We start from the raw sequence: 24,491 nt of genomic DNA on the forward strand, positions 1-24,491 counted from the left end.
CGGAGGCCGATATCTTGTACTCCCTCGTCCCATTTTAATTAACTTGACTGTCTTTTTTGCGAAAACCCCCCACCTTTTCTTATTTTTTGAGCATACATTGTTGGTTGCCAAGTCCCACGACCCTGTCGTCCCACGACCCCATCGTCCCCTTCCCCTACCCCCGTCCCCTCCCTCCCAGTCCTCTCCCTCCGTCGTCGCCGGCAGCTCCGGCTCCCCTCCCGCCGCCGCCCCTGCAGCCACGGCTTCCTCCACCGTCTCATCTGTTGGGCGCGCCATCAAGGCGGCCTGCCCCACCGCCGCAGCGGGTTCGCCGGCGCTGGTGAGGCCCGTGTCGTCCCTGCCTTCTTGCCCGAGGAGCCCAGGCAGGCGGAGCTGGAGGTTGTCGCGGAGCCTGACCCCGACACTCGCCCAGACACGTCCCCGTCGCCGCCGCCGGCAGCAGCTCCCCGTCGCCGCCGCCGCTGCCGCAGCTCCCCGTCGCCGTGCGTGGCGGGCCCCAGCAGGATCGGGCGGAGGCGGGTGGCATCCTCATCGATCCAGCTCGATCGATCCAGTGCTTGACGGAGGTTACTGTTTTTGTTAAGGACTGGACTGTAAAATGTGATTAGTGAACTGTTTTTCTCCTCCCGCGTTGATTAAAACGGGACGGAGGGAGTAGGTCACAGTACTTAAATTTTAAAAAGTTGTATGCAAGGGAAAATGATTCTGCGAAAATCAAAACGGATGCCAAGATATCGCGTACGTAGCTCTTTATTTTCGAACACTTAGAATTTATATTTTAAATTCTACAAACTGAAAATAAAATCTTAGAGGTAGCCAGTAATGTTTACTCTAAATCTGCAAAATTTTAATACAAATTACTTTGTATTGCAGGCTACACAAAAATACTAGTAAATCTGAAAATTTTCATTGTGAATAGTGCAGATTTCAACATTGTGGGTATGGCACAACGTCCTTAGAAGAAACTATGTAGGCTCAAAGGTTTTACCCATGGTTCTAGTGGTTTTTAGCGGATCTAACGGCAATGAAGAAACACTTCTTCCACTTTTGATCATTTACCATTATGGACAACTTGCATATTAGTTTCTGTGAGGAAAGTGGATAAAAATCACCACTGTTTGAGATCAATATCTAGTACGGTATCGCGGGTCACAAGTGGAATACTATCGCTAAGGTAATGGAAGTATCTCCATCTACCTAATGTAACATTGAGGAGAGCTTTAGTCAGGCCTCTACTACCAACATGTAATGCACTTCTAGGGTCGAAGAGAGACTGGTGTTTAGTGACATGTAGCAACGACATCAAAAGGTGGGAGCGACAACATTGGATGACTTCTTCTTTGTTGGTGTTATTCAAGTACCGAGTCTCGATTTGCAGGGTGAAAACTCAAGGTCTACTCTTCGTTCATTGTATTTGGCAATGACTTTGTAAAAGGCATTGTTTTGGGATCTCGCACTTTCTCGAGAGTGAAAATCTAAGATCTATTGATTGGGCGATGACACTTCTTGTACACTATCCATTCTTGGAGGTGTGGCTTTTGGAGAATCTTTGTGTAGTCCGGGTGATATATTTGCTGGTGGTTTGTGTGTTAATGTTGTGAGGGGTTAATCACCGTCGCGGGCTTTTTTTCTATTTTGTTTTGTGTGTCCTTAATGTTTTTAAGACATTTTATTGGTGGAGAGGTTGAGTGTAATTGGTATATTCTTGATACTAATATATCCCTTTGTAAAAAAAAAGTAACACTCTTCTAGAGTGTTGGTGATGATTTAATTGTTACAAGGCAGCGGACCTATTCCCCTAGAATCTACATGAGAACGAAAAAAAATAGGTGAATTCCATGTACATAGCACTTGGACATTCAAATGTCTTTGTTATCAATACTAAAAAAAAATTAGAAAATGAAGGCGCCTCTAAAATCTAAAACATTTGTATGGTAACTTCATAAAGGTGTCATCCTTAACAAGAATAATCTTGGAAAACGGAACTGCAATGAAGCTTCCATGTTGTTTTTGTTTTCGCAGTGAGGCAATCAAACACATGTTGTTACAATACACGATAGTGTCAGTCATTCAAGTAGCTTCCCACTTGTATCCATCGCGTATTTTTATAAATATATTTGGCAACTGGTTGCGTTACATCGATCACAAGTACAAAATCCTCGTTAGGGCGGGAGCGGTTGTCGTCCACAAATAAGTGTAATCTAGCCTTTGTCCTAAGTCAAACATAATATATTTTAACCAACTTTATAGAAAAGTGTAGCAACATAAATTACACTAAATTGGTATCACTAGGTTCGTTTTGAAATGTAGCTACATAATATTTGGATTAGATGCCATGTATATTGCTACGTTTATCTATAAAGTTGGTCAAATTTAAAAAGTTAACTTAGCCCAAAACTTAAAGCTTGTTTAGTTTCTAGCCACACTTTGCCAAACCTAGGTTTAGCAATGGTGGGTGAGAAATTAGAAGCCACAAAGTGTGGTAAAAGTTGGCAAATATTTCACTCTATAATAGGTGGACCATAAAGAGGATAAACTGTAGCAATTTAAAGTGTAACAAGAACCAAACATATACCGAATTGCTAAACTTTGGACTCACATATTGTGACCGGAAATTAAACACCCCTTACATGTACACTTACTTGTGAACGGAGGGATGTGTAAACACTTGTGGTTTGTATGTAAGAGCCCGACATAAAAGTGTAGATAGAAGAAGCGGGAGCTGGACGGCGAGGCCGAATACCCCAGGAAGAGATTCTTGGTCCGGGTTCTTTTCGCTGATGCTATTTCTTACCAAGGAAGAAACGCACTGTGTATATGCTTAACTTTGAATGAAGCACACGCATTCTACAATCTACATCCATCATGGATCGTTGGGTCAGGCTTAGGGAGGAGGGAGAGCAAAGCATAAAAGTAAGGGTCGGTTGCAAGTTATGGTTAGCATGTCCCATGTCTTTTTCCTTCAGCTTCTGGGATAGAATAAGGATGGAGCATTCACTTGTACATACTCCCTATTCGATTGTATAACCATGCAGCCATGAAAGAACACCATATCACTACAGCCTTTCTTATTTCCTATCAGATGTCCAAAATCACAATGCACAAACAAATTCTCAGTTATCTCATCTAGTGCTGCCTAGAATGTGAACTAACTACAAGAAATGAATGGACGCTTCCCAGGAAGAGGAACCAACCAATGAAATGCTGAAAAGAGATCACTACACACATCACCACAAAAACCTAACAACTGTCAACTATACCCTCTCTCCTAGGTTCCAACAAACTGACGTAAGTACGAGATGTACGCTACCATTACCAAGGACTCTCCGTCGTCACGACGAGGACAGGGACGAAAGGTCCATTACCAAGGACTCTCTGTCGTCACGACGAGGACAGGGACGAAAGGTCCTCGAACACCGTCCGTATCTCCGGCCTCTCCGCTGCGGAGCGGATACAACGGATGGCGATGTGCAGCATGTCCTCTAGCATGTTAGGGGTGCCTCCTCCTCCCGAGGTTTCGGCTTCGACAATGCGCCTGTCGAAGCACTCTGAAGCACGTTCCTCCCTTGCCAGCATCCTCACCCAGTCCGTCAAGTCGACCGCACCATCGTTCATGCAAATAATCTCCCCTGCTATCCTCCCTGTCAGAAGCTCAAGTAGGATGACGCCAAAGGCGTACACGTCACTCTTCAGAGATGGGCATGGCTTGCTGGTGCTTGCAAACTCAGGAGGGGAGTAGCCAAGAGCCCCTGCATTCAGGACCTGTTCGGCCATGCCGATGGGAGTCATCAGCCTGTGAAGGCTGTAGTCAATTACCAGGGCAGATGGACTTGAATTCTGAATCAAGACGTTTGAGGACTTGAGGTTGCCATGTGGGATCACCCGCTCATTGTGCAGGTAATCTAGACAGCCAGCAATGTTGATTGCGATATCAAGCCGCTGGCTCACCGCCAGAGGTTCAAGATTCCGCTCTTCAATCTCTGAAAGATAACGAAAGCATGCATCAGAATATATACAGATCGACTGCCGCAAGAATTTGACTGAGAGCTAAGAAATATTACCGGACAAGTAGGTAGACAGAGATGTGGCATCTACATAGTCTGATATGATGATCCTCTCATGCTCTTTGGGACCCCAGTAGTAGCCTCGCAGTGAGACTAGACTGGGATGTTTGACGCTACCAAGCTTTTTTATTTCACGGGAGAACTCTTTCTTGCTTTTAGCGAAGCCCTCCCTCAGCCACTTCACTGTAAGGACATACCCATTGTCAAGAGTAGCCTTGTACGATGTCCCATGACAGCTCCTGCCAATGATCTCTGCTGGAGCGCGAGAGAGCTCTTCAGCCGTAAACAACACAGAATTATCAAAAAGATGTAAATCCCCAACCAGTTTGTCAGGAGAGTGCACTCTCAGGATGGAGTGGTGATGGTGCGCGCTGGCATCAGGAAGTGATGATATCAATGCAGGCATCGAAGACTGTGTGCTATCTTTAAGGGTGGCAATACTGCCAGTTGGCTGATCCACCTCTTGTGTTTCATGCTGTCTTTCCAGGCCACTGCCAGGCAAGGGAACACCTCCATACTCTGTAGATGGCGATGATCCTAACGACACATCGCGTGTTTCCGAACTTGGAGTTTCTGCACGTCTGTGAGCATCTTGTCCTTGGGTTACAGGATGCTTACTTTCACCCTTGCCCTTTTCACTACTCTTCCAGCTAGAGATCTTCCAATGGATAAGTAAAAGCACAATGATCCCAGTAACAAAGACCACAACACATACAATCAATGCAATTAGAATTCCACGCTTCATACCGTGTTTCTTCCCACCTGCCTCGCCATTTCGTGATCCAGAGTGGGGAAGAACGAGTAGTTCATTCCCTGGATGGAAAGATGAATCAGGAAATTTCAGCAAATTGCTCGGAACGGAGCCAGACAAGCTGTTGTAGGATACATTGAACCCTACGAGATCATCCGGGAGGCCATCAGGTATGCTACCGTCAAAATGATTGCTTGACAAGTCAATGTACATCAAATGTTTCAGCTTGGTGATTGATGTTGGAATTTTCCCAGTGAAGTTGTTCAGACAGAGGTCCAACAACGCCAATCCACTCAAACCACCAATGCCTGAAGGCAGAGAGCCACTAAAAGAATTGTTTGAAAGATCAACAGATGACAGGTTTGAAGTTTGTACAGGAAGAACCGACAGGTCTATAGAAGTTGAGTTGCTGGTTACAGAATTGGAAAGAGGAAGAGTCCCTGTGAAACTATTTCCTGAAAGATTTAGATAGGTCAGTTTAACTGCCGTAAACAGATTCTTAGGTAAAGGTCCATGCAGCTGATTGAGGCTAAGGTCAATGGAAATCAGCTCGGGATACGTTCCAAGAACAGTTGGCAGTTCTCCTGCTAGCAAGTTGTTGGAAACCCTCAATGAAGTCAGCCTCAGGAACTGGGTACTCTCATCTGGCCAAGTTCCTGTCAACCTATTTGAGCTCAAATCAATCATCTCAACATAATCTCCCCATGTCCGGACAACTGACAGGTTGCCTGAAAGCATGTTTCCACTCAAATCAACGACAGAACAGCTCCCAAATGTGATTGGTAAAGTTCCCTGAAGGCTATTAGATGACAGATTCAGGTACTTCAGATTCACTGAGGTTACACGTCTAACTGGACCTGTGTAACACAACAGAGTTTAGATGAAATTAGAGGCAATCATCGCCATGGCTATGAAGTGCAACATATTAGAATGTAGAAACAAGAGGTACAAAAACATTGTGTAAAATCAGTGTCAAAGTGGTTGTTATGGCAACAGAAGAAATGTGTTTGATACATGCATTGTTTGCGTGTGTGACTATCACACTAGAATATACTTGTTCAAGCATCAGGGAAATGCCCGTAGGGGAAACAATAAGTTAAATAGTAAGGAATTAAGAGTACGAAAGCATATTTACCTGTAAGCTGGTTGCAGCTAAGGTCAAGTTCAGTGAGCACCAGGGAGGTCTCCCGAAATAGCGATTCTGGAATGGACCCAGAGAAATTATTCTTCTGCAGGCGCAACACCTTGAGGGAAATCATGAAGTTAAACGACGGTACATTGCCAGTAAGGGCATTGTAACTTGCGTCGAACACCTCCAGGCTGTCAAACAATGGCGTTGGATCGCTCGCAAATACTGCCCCTGACAGCAAATTATGGCTAACATTCAGGTACTGCAGTGTGCTAGCCACAGATGAGTTATCAGAGATTGATGCCAGGGACCCCGAGAACTGGTTGCAGCTGAAATCAACATGGACTGGGCTCTGCAACTGTGCAAATATGTCATCCAGTTTGCCGACAAAGCCATTCCCACGGAGATCCAAGTACTTCAACTTTCTCAAGTTTCTGAAACCTGACGGCAATGCACCACCAAAACTATTGTTGGACAGATCCAGATGCTGCAACGAAGTCATAGACCCCAATTCACGGGGCAGGACCCCTTCGAGTTTGTTATTCGACAGCGTCAGGTTCTGAAGCATCGACATTCTTGCGAGCACCGACAAGCTGGCATTCCCCACAAGCCCAATGCCATCGAACTCAATCGAAAGGATCTTGCCGCTGCTGCACTGCACGCCGTGCCAGTCGACGGGGCACCCATCGGAATCCGACGAACTTGTCGGGTTCCAAGGAGCGACCTGGCGGCGGGACGGGTCTTGCCGGATACCTCTGCCGAACTCTAGCAACGCCTCCATGTCTGAACCAGCCACGCCGACGGTGGCTGCAAACGCAGCCGCCCAAATGGAGAGGCACAAGATGATGAGCCGCATTGCAAGATCCAACCTCGAAGTGCAGACTTGGTAGGTAGGGTTTATAAGACAAGAGATAAGAGAGAGAAATTAAAGATGGAAATTTTGGGGATTTCGACGACAGAACGCGGAGTGGGAGGTGGGGGGATGGGGTCAAGAATGGAGAAACGGAAATTGCCAGCAAATGAACGCGCTGACGCCAAGAACTGGGGAAAATTCCAAGGCTGATGCACGGGGAGGGCCAAAATCACTGGAAACGTGAGCTGGCCAGTTTGGTGTTCAGACTCCAGCAGGCAGCCGACAAACGCATGGAAGTGCCAAAACGAGACCAAGAACTCGGCAATGTGGCCAAGAACAGGAGCGGATGCAGAGATAGGCCTCGGAAAACCAAATCCATCCAAATTAGGCGGCGTAATTGCTCAGGGAATCGAGAAATGGCCGCAGCAGATGCCTAAAATCTTGGGGTTTCCCGACTTCGCCGCAGGCGTCCAGGCGGGATGAAACCCTGTTATCCAAACCGAAGGAAACAAATTAATCAAGACGCCGACTTAGAGAGGGAGCGGAGTCGATATTAGCTCATGGAGTGAGGGTAAGCGGCGCACCTTAACTCCCGCCGACGTTTCGTGAAGGAATTGTTGTGATATGGCGTCTGATCCCCTACAGAATGTAGCCTCTTCCTGCTGGGGCAAGAAGAGGAGACCGAGCAAAGGGAGAGCTCATGGCCTTGCCCAGTTGCCCCTGCTTCGGATTGTGCGAGTGAATGGAGCTGGGAAGATGCCAGTGAGAGTGTGTAGGTACTGTCGAGTGGAGTACAGAGAACAAGAGAGAGAGGGGGCAGGTGAAAAGAAAAAAGAAAAAAGTCTCCAGTGACATTGCATTCCTTTACGCAGGAAGGACTGGAGGAGGGGCACATTTCACACTGACATTGTCAACTCAAAAGGGTGTCCGTGCAAAAAAAAAGGACTGGAATTACTTTAGAGAAAAGCTTCTGAAAAAGCAGAACTAAAACAAGGCATGGCTTTCCCTCACAGATCACAAAGTTACCAGCACAGACGGATATTTTCAGTCACAACGAGCTCACTCACTCTTATCCGAGAAATCTTGATGATGCTACTCCCAATTTCTAGCACACTAGTGCTAGTATGTCTTCGAATTTGCTGTTGCGTCCTCGTACGACCTCGACCGCGAGCGCCTGGACTGGGAGCACACCGCCATCGTGGCGTGGGTCATCGCCGCGCCGTCGGGAACGGACCGCACCGATGTCGACGACGTCTTCCGTCGCAAGTTCCGCCTGCGTTCGTCCGAGCTGATGGTGAGCTCCCACTTCCCGGAGCAGTACCTTGTCAAGTTCTCCTCCGGCGAGCTGCGCGACGAGGTTATGCGCACGGAGCGCTGCAATTTCAAGATGGACGGCCTCGACGTCCACTTCCGGCCATGGCGAACGGTTTCTCACGCTTACAATGCGGACCTCCACTTCCGTGTCCACGTGGTTGTCGACGGCCTCCCTCCCTTCGCCTGGCGGCCGGAAGTGGTTGATCAGCTTATTGGCCGCAAGTGCGCGGTCCAACGCCTCGACGACGGCTTTACCACCATGGAAGACACCTCCTCCTTCGGCCTTTGGGCTTGGACGCCATCTCCCCACTGCATCCCCAAGGTTCTATGGTGTACGTTGGTGAACAAGGGTGCGGGTGGCCTTTCCTCCAAAGTTCGCGTTGAGGAAGATCGGCCTGATCAATGGAAGCGCGGGATTTCGTTCCGTGTTCTGCTACACGTCGACGTCGTGGAGGACTTTACGGGTGCCCCGGTGCTGGACGGAGGCGAGCCGCTCACCAGCTTCCGTCCTGTCTCGCACACGCTGCCGCCGTGCCACCTTGGCACCATCGACGGCCGTCCCGTGGGGGAGAGCTCGGGATCCATCCCTCCGGCCCCTAATCCTGCTTTGGGTGAACTCGGCCCGGCTTTCCATCAACGCCACGACGACGACGATCGCCTTGGACGGGCCCGATCTTACGCTAGAGGAGATCTTGACGGCCCATCTCGAGCTCGGCCACGGGAGTCTGAACGGAGCAAGTCCCATCGCTCCCTCTCCAAAGCCGCGGATCGCCGCCGTTCACGCTCTTCGGAGACAAGGGATCGCCGACGCAGCCGTTCACGCCATGGCTCCCGCTGTGACGACAGGGAGTTACGCAAACGTCACCGCCGCGAGGACGACGATGATGAGGATAGAAGGGAACCTCGCCGGGATTTTTCGCGTCGCTACTCCTCAGCTTCCTTCCGTGTCAAGTCTGCAAGCCCTCACCATATAGGAGGGAAAGGCCGCTCCTACGGCCGTAGCTCGGATCGCTCCTCTGCTCACTACGACGGTCGTCGCCGCCACTTCACCGAGCTACGCGATGCTGCTCCTAGCGGCTTGGTCGGAGACACCTTCACGCGGAAGTTTATCCCCTCCATCATTTCATGTGACGTGCCCTGCAAGGATTGGAAATCCGCCATCACGGGGCTGCCATCAGCCTTTGCCTCGGGGTTCTCGAGGCTTGCTTCGCCTCCACCGCAAGCGCACAGCGGGCCTCCCATCCCTGGTGCTTGGCTGGAGGATGTCCTCGACGGCTCTGCGACGCCCCCTGCCTCGCCTCTTCCTCTCGTTGTTCCGACCGAGCCGCTCGCACCCTCTGTGGTGCCAGATTCTTGGGAAGATGCCGCTGAAGACGTCGCTGAGGAGGCAGAGAGACAGGCTGTGCTCGAGCCCGAAGTCGAGCCCGGGGCCGAAGAACGCACTTCTTCCACCATTAACAACCTGTTTGTGCGTCCTCAGGCTCCTCTCCTGCCGAGCCCCGCGCCGGAGCTGTTTTTGCCTACGCAGCACGAGGTGCAGGCCACTTCTGAAACTCGGCGCAGCGCCCGCTTGCTCAACAAGCCAAAGATGCATACGATGGATAAGGCCGTTCAGGTTCTTAACACCAAGTTGGGTGTAGCTGCTGCGGGCGTCCCACTGTTGGAGGCGAGGAAGGCTTATGTCGACAAGTTCAAAGCCCCGCTCCCGATGACAAGGTATCAACTTGTCAATGCCTATGGATTGTAGGCTAGGGTTTAGTTGGAAGTAGAGGGCAAGTAGATCTCGAAGGTTTCAGCCGAAAAGTACTCGACGATTGTGAAAACTAGGGTTTGTAGACAATGATTCGATCATCTCTTCGTCCCTCGACTCCCCCTTTATATAGGAGGTGGAGCCGAGGGATTCGTGCTATACAAGTTACAGAGTCCGGGACGGTTTCTAACTCATCCCGCCAGATTACAAATAACACTTCCTATTACAACTCTTAACTTTCCTTAATATATCTTGGGCTCTCGAATCTTCTTATTCTTCGGGTAGTGGGCCTTCAGTAAACCCCGGGTACTATCTTCGGCAGGCCCATTTGGGATGCCTATGTCAGTAGCCCCCGAGATTTTGCTTGAATCGTAGAGTCAGGGAAAATCTCCACTGTTTATTTTTATTTGAAAGCTTTAACCTTTTTATACTTCTTCACATAAAATTCTATATTGTACAGGGATAATGGTAGTTGGGGCTAGTTCATCTGACGGATCAGGTACTAGTTAACTGCTCTAGTGGCAATCCGCAAAAACCTACTTCAAAATCACGTCCCTGGACATGATCTCGGGATACTGGTGTAAACTTCGACAGGTGCCGCTTAAGGTCTTACCATTCGTCGAGTCCCGATCAAATTTATCGGGTACCTAACGCGTCCGTTAGGATTTTTCTTCGTATACGTTGATACGGATAAAAGTAGCAGAGCGCAGTCTTTGGCGATGCCACGCCCACAGAAACGGATCTGGGTCTTACCTTCGCAAATTTGCGGCATTCAGAAATTGATCGCAACTTTGGCGTTCTGAGAATATATTGTCGAGTGCTTTTCCGGCTGTTGGAATGGCACATTTTATCGAGTCAAATATGACTTATATTGCTCTCCCGATGGGAGTATATGTAGAGTTAATTATAACTCGAAATATATTCTCTTGCTTTTCTATCTTTTATTTTTGAACTTTATCGGGTACGCGAACAGCGTTCCCGATGGGAGTAGCCCCCGAGGCTACAGCCAAGAACTTGTGCTTGGTTGTAGGCTCAACATTTTAGTCCACCTTGTCACTATATTGTCATTATGTTCCAATATGATCTTCTTTCTATCTCTCGGGTGCGCGAACAGCGCTCCCGATGGGAGTAGCCCCCGAGGCTACAGCCAAGGACTTGTGCTTGGTTGTAGGCTCCCGCAATTTCTATACTGCCATACTCGAAATTTTTACTTTTTGTCGAAGTAGCCCCCGAGCATTTGGGCAAAAACTTGTATTTGATCAAAGGCTCCCGAAGTATTCAAATAACTCCTCCTGTCGCCAATCTTCTTTTATTTTCTTGTCGGCATGCTTCCCTTAATCAAATTTACTTCATCTCTGTTTAATAGTCGTGATTTTTCTGCCCTGTGGGTCCATTGCTTCTACCACGTTGACACGTCGTGCAAGTGGGGGACACACGTCCTCCGCTTTTCCTGGCGCACGTACGGTAACGCTTATATCAGTAAAAATACCTTTTTACCCTTTTATCTAGAAAATTTGTTGTCACCACACGATTTCTTCATCCAACGGTACATTATTTCACCCGATTCTTATATAAACCTTTCTTCAACCTCCGTTCACTCCCTCGCTTGCGCCGCACATCTGTTCCTCTTCGCAAAAGCTTCCCCTGCGCCCAACTCTCTCTGATCTTCCGCACTCACGAACATTGCTTTGCCCATTGCCGTTGATGCCACCGCGCACGCGACTCACTCGCCACAAAGACTCCGTAATCCAAGATGGCCGCCGAAGATCTTGAGTGGGAGAGATCTAAAATCTCCAACCAGGACGTCAACACGCTGAAGAGGCTTGGCCTCATGAAGAAGGAAGACGCCATCCGCTTTCCCAGCGAAGAAAGCTACCCCAACCCTCCAATGGAGTACCGGGTTAGTTTCGTTGATCACCTCATCCGCGGCCTTTCGGCCCCAATTCACGATTTCCTCCGCGGCCTTCTTTTTGTTTACGGGATTCAACTGCACCAGTTGACCCCCAATTCCATCCTTCACATTTCCATTTTTATCACACTTTGCGAATGCTTCCTCGGAATCCCTCCTAATTGGGCTCTGTGGAAACGCATTTTCTGCCTCCGCCGCAATGGCTCCCACAACGCCACCTATAACATTGGCGGCGTTGTTATCTGTGTCCGAACTGATGTCGATTACTTCGACGTCAAACTTCCTGATTCTGTCCAAGGATGGCGCAAAAGGTGGCTCTACATTCACGAAGAAAGCGCCAACTCTGTTGAACACAACATAGTTCCTTTCGACGGAAATGCCAAAATTCAGCGCCGCCGCTCCTGGGATGCCGAAGCTTCCGAAGAAGAGAAAAAGGCGACAGAGGCACTCATGTCTCGTATTCATCAGCTTCAAAACACTCGAGGCAAAGAGCTGTCTGGTGTTCAAATCACTGCCTACTTTCTTAGGATTAGAGTGCAGCCTCTTCAGGCTCGCAAAAATCCCCTTTGGACGTATTCTGGTGAAAACGACGCCAATAGAATCTCCAGTGATCTTTCTGCAAAGGACTTGGAGAAGTTGATTCGAAGAGTTTCCCGCTTGGTCAAGAAGGATCCTATTCCCTCCTCTTGTAGCGTGGAACCATACAGCGCCGCCAATCCTCTTCCCGAGGTATTTTGTCTTCTCGAGTTTCTATCTTGTTCCGAATTTTTCCTGCATCTCATTGTATTGGTATCGTTCTAATTTTTCGTTTGTCGCTATTTTCTTGCAGAACCATCCTACTATGACTTCCCTTCCTCCTCTTCCTGAGGATGGAGAAGTCGAAGAACAGGCTATCGTTGCCGAAGATACCCAAGGTTCTTCTATTCCTGAAAGTGAAGTCGCAGGTTCTCACAAATCTGCGGCTTCCCATGAAAAAGAAGTTGAATCTGAAGCCAGTGAGTCGACGCAATCCCTTCCTCCTGCTGTTTCCCCAAGGAACAAAAGGAAAAGGAATGATGCCGAGGATTCTGGCACTTCTAAGGCTGAAAAAGTTGTTCCTTCTCATCCGAAGGCAGCTTATGATCCTTATATTGAATCCCTCGTCAGCTCGTAAGTCGTCTTTATTTCTCCCTATTTTTGTACTCGAAATATTTATCTTGTCTTGCTTTTTATGCTGCCGATTTTTTGATCAACAGTGATGACGAGGAAGAAGTACCAACTGTTGACGTAGCTCCTCGGACAAGCACGTCATATACTGTACTTGCCTCAGACACGCTAGTTGAAGGAGAAGAATCCTCGCCTCCTCAACAAAACGTCGTCACCACAACTCCACCAGCAAGCCCCCTTGCTCCTTCACCAAAAACGACAAGGATTGAAACAAGTCTTGAACCTGCCCCTCAATTGGGCAGCTCGTCGACTCTGCTATTAGATGATGTAAGTTTGTCGATATCTATATTTCCGCTATTTTGCTTCTTCACGCCTTCACTCTCTTTTTCATGCCGATGTTCCTCTTGCTATGTTCTTCCTTAACAGCCCATGATCAAAGAGCTTCTCCGCATCGGATCCCAATTTATTGGGTACCGTGAGTATGCTAGCAGAGCCGAAGGTAACAACTTTTATACTTGCCGTTTTTCCTTGACTTTTTGCTCCTGTTGCTTGTCGCGATTTTTGATCTTTCTTCTCTCTCTTTTTTTATATCTCGACAGAGAAACTTGCAGAGGCCAACAAACGTGCCGACGCACTTGCTCAAAAACTTGAGCAAAGTGAGGCGGCTCGTAAGAAAGCCGAACTTGTTGCTAGCGAAGCCAAGGCCGAGGCTGATGAAGCCAAAGCAAAAGCTGCTAGTGTCGAGGAACTGCAGAAAAAACTTGAGGATACTGCATCTGCCTTAAACGAGCACAAAGCTGCACAAGCTTCTCGTGAACAGGGGATCCTCAAGCGCCTGAAAACCCAAAGTCGCCGCACTTTCAGTAATGTTATTGATCCCTTCTATTTTTATGAGAGCCGTTGTTTCTTGTTGTTTGACCAACGCTTTGTTTCCTTGACAGACCAAACAAACCAAGATTTTGATCTGGCAAATCCTGTCGAGGACCCTCTCCTTGACGCACTTTCCTACCTTGAGCTGCATGGGTCCGAAATTCGTGAAGGCATGGCAAATGCTAATGCAGGATTGTCGGCGTTGTTCCCCTACTTCTTCCCGAAGAAAGAGGAGCCCTCGACTTTTCTTAACCTTGCCAAGATGTTCAATTCACCAGAAGACCTTGGACTGAAGATGCGCTAAGAAAATATGAAGATTGCCGTCGAAAACACTGTCGCTTTGGTTGCTGACAGTCAACAAGCTGTTGATTGGACGAAAGTTGGCGACATCGAGCAGATAGAGCAAACAAGATGGAGGTCGCTGATTAAGGCAGCCAAGCCCAACACGAAGAAGATATTGGCCTATCTCGGGATCAAACCAGCGTCGACTCCTAGCTCATCAAGGCCGGAGGTCTAGTTGCATGCCTCTTTATTTTTCTTTCTATGTTTCTTTTGCTCTTGTCGCCAAAGTAGTCATTTGGCGACACGTACTTCCTTAGCTCCACTGTAATGCCTTTGTAATTATTCCGAGAGATTAATGAAAACTCTATCTTTGCTTGTTGTTTGATGTTGTCTTGTTTAAATTTCAGTTGATATTTGATAACTATACTCCATCTTCCGCTCCTTCCAATATTTCGCCTTCTTCTTCTCGCTCGAGGAGAGCTTTTGCTGATACTGCACCTGTCGAAGATACCTTGTCGCAAGAACTGGATGAACTTCGACAGCAACTTCAGTATGCGAAGAAGCAAACACTTGTGATGATGGAAAAGTCTCATAAGTCATCTCGTCGAAAAATTGCACTTCAGCAAGCTCGCGAGGCCATGGCTGCTAAGGAAATTGCTGCTTCCGAGGCTGAAAAGGCGACTACTCGAGAAAATTTCATGCTCGAGTTAATGAATGAAGCCAGTGCAGATATGTCGGGTATGCTTGTTTCATCCTCCGATATCTTTCATCTTCATGCTATGTCTCTTAAAGGTTTCTACTTCGTTGTTTTGATAAGTTCCTTTACTGATGCTGCTGCCGAGGAAGAGAGGGTAAATACTAGGACGAACCTCCTTGTTAACCTTTCCCTTGACCATGGTTCTCTGTTTTGGGCTACTCCGGAGAGGACCCGCCAAATTGTCAGATTTCAGGATCGCGCCTCCCAAACTCGCGACTTCCTTGACTTTTGTACCAAGACCTTGTCTATGGTTTATAACTCCATGTTTCCTCGGAACATTCAACCAAAAACTCTTCCTGAGTTCATGGAGAAATTCAAAGATGCTCACAGGATCCATGACTTCGTCAGAGCTCAATTGGTAGCTGGCGCCAGATTTGCTCTTATCATGCTTCAGATCTGCCACTCAAATCTTGACCTTACCCAAGTTGTCGCGAAAGTTCATCATAAGGTAAAACGTCGAAGGGTTGGTGTTGACCGAATTAACACGAAGGTTTCGCCTGTAGCCGAAGAAATGATTGAAGACCTTCTTCGGATGGACGCCGACTTTTTTGCCGATGGTCATTATGCTGATTTTCTTGGCGCTGCTCCTGAAGAAAACAGAGTTACCCTTGATGACATATTGAATCAAGGCTAGTTATTTTCCTCTTGTAGATAATTCTTATTTGTGACCCATGAATATGATTATATTGTGAAGCAATCATTATATTTCTATGTTTGTCTAGCCCCCGAGTGTTTCGGTGACTCTTTACTGTATTTGTATATTGCGAGGTTTTGAACCAAGGCATTTATGTATTTATGGCGAATATGAGCCCCCGAGCTTCTTTATTGAGTACTATTTTGTATTTTTATTGACTCACGAGGTATTTTAATACCAAGGCAAGGCTTTTCTTTTTCGATGAACTATATTGAAATTCGTCGGAGCAGAGACTTTGAGCATGTCGATAAAGAAAAGGTTATATTGACACTATCTTTATTATATTGCAGCACCGCGAGCCCGCCTCATTAAAAACCTTTCCCGGCCCCACTCGGTGCCCCGAAAAAGGAAAAGAGTGCGTCTGAAAACTCGCGGGCGTTTCAGTACATTGAAGTTTTACAAGGACTATATTTCAACTCTAGGCGTAGAACCGCCTGAGTTGCGCCACGTTCCAGGGGTTTGGCTCCTCCACCCCTGTCTTCTTGTCCTTTATCATGTATGCTCCTCCTCCGATTACTTCCGTGACAATGTAAGGGCCAAGCCATGGTGACTCGAGTTTTTCATGACTTTTTTGCGTGAGCCGAAGAACTAGGTCTCCCACCTGAAAAGATCTTGGCCGCAAACGTCGACTGTGGTAATTCTTCAAGTCCTGTTGGTATTTGGTTACCCGAGACAGTACTTCATCTCGAGCTTCATCAAGTGCGTCGACATCATCTTCTAGCGCTTTTCTCGACACTTCTTCGTCATATTCGACAACGTGTGGAGAGTTGTGCTCTATCTCGATTGGTAATACTGCTTCTGCTCCATGAACCAAGAAAAACGGAGTTTCCTGTGTTGCTGTGTTTGGTGTTGTTCGGATGCTCCACAACACACTTGGTAGTTCTTCTGGCCAGGTATGTCGAGCTTTTTCCAGGGGTCCTAACAAGCGTTTCTTGATGCCATTGCAGATGATGCCATTGGCTTTCTCGACTTGCCCATTGGTTTGAGGATGTGCAACTGACGCAAAGTGCAACTTGATACCCACTTCTTCGCAATAATCTTTGAATTCGTGGGATGTGAAGTTACTGCCGTTGTCTGTGACGATGCTGTGGGGCACTCCAAATCTGAAGACGAGGCTTTTTATGAATTTTACTGCGGATGCTCCGTCTGGTGAATTTATCGGCTTCGCTTCTATCCACTTTGTAAATTTGTCGGTGACTACTAGCATGTACTCCTTTCCTCCTGGCCAGGATTTGTGTAACTTGCCCACCATATCAAGTCCCCATTGAGCAAAGGGCCATGACAATGGTATTGGTGCTAGCTCTGCTGCTGGAGAGTGAGGTTTTGCGGCAAACCTTTGACACGCGTCGCAAGTTCTTACTATGTCCTTGGCGTCCTCGATTGCTGTCAACCAGTAGAATCCTGCCCGAAAAACCTTGGCTGCAATAGCTCGACTACTTGCGTGGTGGCCACATATTCCTTCGTGTACATCCTTCGTAATTATTCTTCCTTCTTCGGGTGTGACACATCTTTGCAGACGCCTGAAATACTCCGTTTGTACAATTCCCCTTTGACTACCGTGGAAAGCTTTGGAGCGTCGAATTACTCGCCTTGCCTCAACCGGATCATCGGGTATTTCTTTCCCGAGGATGTACGATATGTACGTCCGCATCCATGGTATTCGTATCACCATGACCAGGTCCCGATCTTCTTCTTCTTCCTCTTGCTTTTCCTTGGTAGCCCCCGAGGGTTTCTTCTCCTTCTTTTTTGATTTTGTCGATTTGGTGGATCTCTCTGTTATCTCTTCCCAGAATACACCTGGCGGGACGGCAAGGCATTGCGACCCGATGTTTGCAAGAACGTTGGCTTCGTCGTTGCTCAATCTACTAATATGATTTACTTCGCATCCATCGAACAACTTCTCGAGCTCGTTGTACACCTCCTTGTATGCCATCATGCTATCATTGATCGCGTCACATTGGTTCATAACTTGCTGAGCCACCAATTGTGAGTCGCCAAAGATTTTTAGTCGAAGTTGCACCGCAGGCTTTCGCCATCTTCATCCCGTGTATGAGAGCCTCATATTCTCGCTTCATTGTTAGACGCGTTAGGGAACGTCATCCGAAGGATGTACTTCAACTTGTCGCCTTCAGGTGATATGAGTACTACTCCTGCGCCAGCCCCTTCTAGTCTTTTGGACCCATCAAAGTTCATGGTCCAGGTTCTCGACAAGTCTGGAGGTCCTGTGTTTTGCAACTCCATCCACTCTGCAATGAAATCTGACAGAACTTGCGACTTGATTGCCTTTCTTTTTTCATACGTGATGTCCCGAGGGAAAGTTCTATTCCCCAAAGGGAGACACGACCCGTAGCTTTCTGGATTGTTTAGTATATTTGACAAGGGAGCTTCATTGACCACTATGATCGGGTGTGCCGAAAAATAGTGGCGCAATTTTCGTGTCGTTGTGAACACTCCATATGCTAGCTTTTGGTACCGAGGGTACCTTTGTTTTGAGGGCGATAAAACTTCGCTCACGAAGTATCTTATACCGCCTCTGCACTCCATGAATTTTCCCTTCTTCTTCTCTTTCGACAACTAACACCGTGCTAACCACTTGGGGTGTGGCTGCAATATACAGCAGGAGAGGTTCCTTTTCCTTTGGCGCCACCAAAATTGGTGGTGTCGAAATTGTGCGCTTCAAATCCTCGAAAGCTCTGTCGGCCTCTTCGTTCCATTGGAATTTATCTCCTTGCTTTATCAAAGCGTAAAATGGTAACGCTTTTTCTCCCAGTCTGGCGACGAATCTGCTCAAAGCTGCGACTCGCCCGGTTAGCTGTCAGATATCTCTTTCAACTTAGTTGGCTTCCTCATTGTTACTATAGCTTGTATTTTGTCGGGATTTGCTTCAATCCCTCTTGCTGAAACTAGGAACCCCAGAAGTTCTCCTGCTGGGACGCCAAAAGAACACTTCGTCGGGTTCAACTTCAGGCAGAATTTGTCGAGGTTGTCAAAAGTTTCTTTGAGATCCTCGATCAGCGTTGCCCCCTTTTTTGACGTTATGACGACATCATCGATGTATACTTGCACGTTTTTCCCGATCTGTGTCGCTAAACACTTCTACATCATCCTCTGATATGTTGCTCCCGCATTTTTTAGACCGAAGGGCATTGTCTTGTAGCAGAACACGCCGTAAGGTGTAATAAACGCTGTTTTGGCTTCATCATCTTCTTTTAATCTGATCTGGTTATAACCAGAGTATGCATCCAAAAAGGAAAGACGTTCACGACTGTAGTGGAGTCGATGATTTGATCGATCCTTGGGAGGGGAAAGTGATCCTTAGGACAATGTTTATTGAGACACGTAAAGTCGACGCACATGCGAAGGACTGTCGTGTGTTTCTTCGGCACCATCACTGGGTTAGCTACCCATGTGGCTTCTGTAGATATCTCTCTGATAAAACCAGCCTCCTCAAGTCGATTTATTTCTGATAGCATGGCTTTGCGGTTTGGTTCCGAAAAACGCCGCAAAGGTTGTTTGATTGGTCTCGCTACTGGATCCAAGTTTAGGTGGTGCTCGGCAAGTTCCCTGGGTACTCCTGGCATGTCAGCTGGACACCATGCGAAGATTTTCCAGTTCTCACGGAGGAACTTGACGAGCGCGCTTTCCTATGCGATATCCATGTCGTTTGCGATAGATGTCGTCTTTTTTGGGTCTGTCGGGTGAATCTGCACCTCTTTTGAATTTTTCTCGGTATTGAAAGTTGATTCTTTATTTGGCCTTCCAGCGTCTGGCAGTACGTCGTAATCAGTCATGCTTTTTGACGCCAAGTACTCAGCTTGCATCCCGAAAGTTTCGACAAATGGTGAAAATCCTTGTCGCACTTATCGGCTAAGGCAAAGCTTCCTTTGACTGTGATTGGTCCCTTTGGTCCAGGCAACCTCCACAGCAGGTATGTATAGTGTGGTACCGCCATAAATCTAGCATATGCTGGTTGTCCCAACAGAGCGTGGTATTGCGACGGAAAATCCACGACTTCAAATTCGAGCCTCTCGATTCTATAATTTTCTCGGGTCCCAAACTGAACGTCAAGATTGATCTTCCCCAATGGATAACTTGGTTTCTCCGGTGTGATGCCGTGGAACCTTGTGTCTGTTGGTTTCAAGTTTGCTAAGGATATGTTCATCTTCCTCAATGTATCTGCATACATAAGGTTTAGGCTGCTGCCGCCGTCTATGAACACTCGGGAGACATCAAATCCCGCGATAATCGGGCCGCGTAATAAGTGCCGACTGCCTGGTCGAGGAACTTGCTGCGGATGGTCTGCTATGGTGAAGCCAATATCTTGTCCCGACCAATTAAGATACTCAATCGTTGGTGGAGGCATTTTTTCTGCCATAAACACTGTCGTGAGATTACTTTACGAGCTCTATTGGACGGCCTTCCCTTCGAATCATCGACACCGCTCCGTTGGAGTTAGGATCAACATAAGGTGGTGGTGCAGGTGCTGCCGCTATTCGAGCCGATGCCGATTGTCGTCTCGTAATCGCGGGAGGAGGCGGCAAGTGAATCTCGCTTCGGGTTCCCGAGGATTTCTCTGTGTTGCTCGCGCGTTAGCGTTTTACGCATACCGCAACATTGCTGAAAATTTCGACAGTCTTTCCGCAGTGCCCTGACTGTCTTTTACCGTTGCTATCGAGGAAAAAGTGCATCTGACACGGTCCATTCATCATCTCTTCAGGGGACACAAAAGGCCTTGGGAATCTAGGCCCGCTATTTTGCCTGTTGCGTGAATCATCCCTGTTATCACCTCGCTGCTCATTGCTTCTCTGATAATCATCTCTGTTGCTTCCTCCTGTGTTTGCTCGAAAGCGTGCCGAAATTTGCCCTGGAGCGTCATAGTTCGGATACTGCCGAGGAAATCGTCGCCTCGGTTGATAGTTTCGACCACGGTCCTCCTCTGGTGACCTGTGCCGTTTGTTGTGGACAGCGTCTTCTCCATCTCATTTCATCTCATTTGCTATCTCCATTAACGCGGATCTTGTCTTTGGATTGGTCCTTCCCAAGTCCTCGACAAAATCTCCACGCCTAATTCCTGCGACAAACGCATCTATTGCTCTCTCGTCGATATATTTTCTGTAGGAGTTTTTGATGATATTCCACCTTTGGATGTACTTTCTCATTGGCTCATCTGGCTTTTGTCGACATGCTCTCAGCTCCTCTAACGACGCAGGTTTTTTGCACGTGGATCTGAAGTTCTTGACGAACACGTCCTCGAAACTTTCCCAGCTGTCGATAGATCCTGGAGTGAGTTTCTTTATCCAAGATCGTGCGGCTCCACTCAAATGCACCTGGATGCTTTGCATAGCTGTTGCCCTGGTTCCTCCCGTGAGCTTCACCGTCTCCAGATTGTCGACTAGCCAATCCTCTAGATCTTGAAGGCCGTCGAACTTCTTGAAATTATCGGGTAACTTGAATCCTGAGGGGACTCGAGTTTTTCGGACTCTCCTCGTGAAGCATGGTAAGCCGCACATATCTTCGTCGTTAAGCTCTGGAGATTGCCGATGATCCCTTCTGCTTTGCCACGCTCTGTCGACCCTTGCTTGTGCTACTGTGTCTCTTGCTCCACTTGGTCCTTCGAGTCTGCGCATTGTTCTTCTGCGGGTCGTGGACTATTTTGCCTTGCCGCTCCTTCGGGAGGCGTTGATACAAACGCTGTCCCCATAGCTCCAACTCCTGCTACCGCCATATTGTACAGTGTTTCCCTTGGATCACCTGGAGGTGGTTTAGATGCAAGGATAAAAGCATGTGTCGCCATATACCCAGCTTCTGGTGTCTTAGGGATGATGTTTCCTCTTGTATCTATCGACATGAAGGACATGTCGAGGTTTTGGACCAAGTGTTCTCTTTCTGCTTCGGGTATGTGTTTCAGCCTTGATCTTGCTCTATTCCGCACCTCCCTGTGGCTATCACCCGAAGTTCTAGATTGTCGACTTAGATCTGCCCTTCTCCTGCTGGATGCAGAAGCTGCCTCCTTTCTCCTGTTCAACTCAGCTGTCTGTTTTTCCAATTCCCTGGCAGCTCGTGCGAGCCTATATTGATATGCTTGTAATTCCTCTGGTGTGGCCGTGGTAGCCATTGGTTCTGTACCGTTCATAGCTCTCGCGGCTCTGTCCCACGCTGCTTGTGAAAGTTGAACTCTATCTCACGGCTCTGGCCCGACGTATTTGTTGCCCAGGCCTTGTCGCAGATTGGAGGGATCGACGTATGGATTTCCCAGATCGTCGAAAGCCTCAGATGTTTCCTCTTGATCTTCAATGGCATAAATCTGATGATACTTTGTACTCAGATCTATGTTGGTTTTGGTGACATCATCATTGAGATTGATGAAGACCTTGCCCACTGTGATAGATTTGTCGATGAAGTCGTAACTGTCGACATCGCTTGAGCCATCGCTTATATATGAGTCCGCAGATGACTCAAACGACATGTCGCCGAAGATCTTGGCGAGTTTCTCTCTTGCTCTGGTGCTGACGTAGCGTGTCGCCGAAGTTTCTTCTTCTCCTGACTCGGTTGACGATGCATAGGTTGAAAAATCGGAATTGACCGCCGACGATCCCGACGAAATCGGAATTTCGACACGATACGATCCCTCCTTCTCGACGCGAAAGTGAAACCTTCCGAACGTCATCTCCATGGGTTCCGCCAGATACGCATATGCATCCAAACGGGAGGGTGGGTGAGGAACAAAATCGACAAGACCAGCAGCGATCTGTTTACCTCGATCCATTGTGTTGCTTGCGGTTGACGATGTCGAAGATCTTGAACGTGCCATCGAGATCAGATCCTTACGCCTCTAATTCCCACAGACGGCGCCAATTGACAAGGTATCAACTTGTCAATGCCTATGGATTGTAGGCTAGGGTTTAGTTGGAAGTAGAGGGCAAGTAGATCTCGAAGGTTTCAGCCGAAAAGTACTCGACGATTGTGAAAACTAGGGTTTGTAGACAATGATTCGATCATCTCTTCGTCCCTCGACTCCCCCTTTATATAGGAGGTGGAGCCGAGGGATTCGTGCTATACAAGTTACAGAGTCCGGGACGGTTTCTAACTCATCCCGCCAGATTACAAATAACACTTCCTATTACAACTCTTAACTTTCCTTAATATATCTTGGGCTCTCGAATCTTCTTATTCTTCGGGTAGTGGGCCTTCAGTAAACCCCGGGTACTATCTTCGGCAGGCCCATTTGGGATGCCTATGTCACCCGAACACGGCGATTGAAGCTCTTACCAAGCTCTTCAAGCTCAACATCCGTAGCTTGGCCGAGGCGGATGAATCGCTCTTTGCCATGGGAGGCCCAGGAGGAGGCGAGCCAGAAGTCCTGGACGTGCCTGTTTAGCTCCGTTTGTTTTTCTACCGTGTTTTCTTCTTTCGTTCTGTGGACAAGTACCTGTGTTCGTCCCTTCATCTGTTTGTTTTGAACGGCATTATGATCGGTCCTGATCTCTCCATCGCTGATTGGAACACCCGTGGTCTTAATGACCAAGCTCGCAAAGATACTATTCACGCCTTCCTCTCCGATACCCGCTGTCACATCGCTTGCATCCAAGAGACCAAGCTCGACCACATGGATCTACAAACGGCTTCTTATATCGGCGGCTTTAGACTTCGCTCCTTCGCCCATCGTCCGGCCACCGGCACCCGAGGTGGCATCCTCTTACTCTGGAGCGATGATCATGTGGAGATCTCCAACGTTCACCTCGGCACCCACTTGATCTCGGCCAACGTCTCCATTCGATCATGTGGTACCTCCTTCAAGCTCACCACGGTCTATGGCCCTACCGACCACGCCGAGAAAGAAGCCTTTCTCGCGGAAGTTATCGCGGCCAAGCCCTCGGACGACTCCAAGTGGCTCATGATTGGAGATTTCAACCTCATCTATCAGGCGGAAGATAAGAACAACAACAACCTCGATTTCCGTCTCATGGGTCTTTTCAGAAGAGCCCTCACCAACTGTCACCTTAAGGAGCTGAAGTTGCAGAACCGGAAGTTTACCTGGAGCAATGAAAGACAATCCCCTACTCTTGTGCGCCTTGATAGGGCTTTCTGCAATACTGCTTGGGACCTCATGTTCGAGAACCATGTGCTTTATGCCCTGTCCTCGTCCCTCTCGGACCACTGCCCCCTCGTCCTGTCTAATCAAAGTGGCCCGCGGAAACCGCCTCTTTTTCGTTTTGAAACCTTCTGGACCAAGATGCCTAGTTTCAGAGAGGTGGTTCAACAAGCTTGGTCGGCGCCCTCCTCGCACTCCCAGCCAGTCCACGTGATCAATCACAAGCTCAAGGCTACGGCGTTGGGACTCAAATCCTGGAGCAGAAGCCTCTTCTCTGATAGCAAACTGCAACTTCTCATGGCCCTGGATGTCATTCTTCAGCTGGATGTGGCTCAAGAGTCCCGCGCCCTCTCCCAAGATGAATGTTGGCTCCGTGCTAACCTCAAACGCCGGGTGAAGGGACTTGCCGCTCTGGAAAGGTCCTGATACGTCTCCGACGTATCGATAATTTCTTGTGTTCCATGCCACATTATTGATGATATCTACATGTTTTATGCACACTTTATGTCATATTCGTGCATTTTCTGGAACTAACCTATTAACAAGATGCCGAAGTGCCGATTCTTGTTTTTCTGCTGTTTTTGGTTTCAGAAATCCTAGTAAAGAATTATTCTCGGAATTGGACGAAATCAACGCCCAGGGTCCTATTTTGCCACGAAGCTTCCAGAAGACCGAAGAGGAGACGAAGTGGGGCCACGAGGTGGCCAAACCCTAGGGCGGCGCGGCCTGGCCCTTGGCCGCGCCGACCTGTGGTGTGGGGCCCTCGTGCCGCCTCTTGACCTGCCCTTCCGCCTACTTAAAGCCTCCGTCGCGAAACCCCCAGTACCGAGAGCCACGATACGGAAAACCTTCCAGAGACGCCGCCGCCACCAATCCCATC

At 48.1% G+C, this 24,491-nt stretch overlaps 2 protein-coding genes across 2 annotated transcripts; one reads left to right on the top strand and one right to left on the bottom strand.

Moving 5' to 3' along the window:
* Nucleotides 1-3,038: 3,038 nt before the first annotated feature.
* On the bottom strand, nucleotides 3,039-7,609 carry LOC127295516 (LRR receptor-like serine/threonine-protein kinase GHR1). Its single transcript, XM_051325477.2, has 4 exons — nucleotides 7,382-7,609; nucleotides 5,951-7,284; nucleotides 4,062-5,672; nucleotides 3,039-3,980 (listed from the first exon to the last, which is right to left on the bottom strand). Exons 2-4 carry the CDS (start codon nucleotides 6,798-6,800, stop codon nucleotides 3,382-3,384), a joined length of 3,060 nt encoding a protein of 1,019 aa, XP_051181437.1. The 5' UTR covers nucleotides 6,801-7,284; nucleotides 7,382-7,609; the 3' UTR covers nucleotides 3,039-3,381.
* Nucleotides 7,610-22,987: 15,378 nt separating this feature from the next.
* Nucleotides 22,988-24,037, top strand: LOC139830167 (uncharacterized). Its single transcript, XM_071818169.1, has one exon. The coding sequence runs from the start codon at nucleotides 22,988-22,990 to the stop codon at nucleotides 24,035-24,037; it is 1,050 nt and encodes a 349-aa protein (XP_071674270.1).
* The last annotated feature ends 454 nt before the right edge of the window (nucleotides 24,038-24,491 follow it).

This window comes from Lolium perenne, chromosome 4, assembly GCF_019359855.2.
Source record: "Lolium perenne isolate Kyuss_39 chromosome 4, Kyuss_2.0, whole genome shotgun sequence".
Classification (NCBI taxonomy): Eukaryota; Viridiplantae; Streptophyta; class Magnoliopsida; order Poales; family Poaceae; genus Lolium; species Lolium perenne.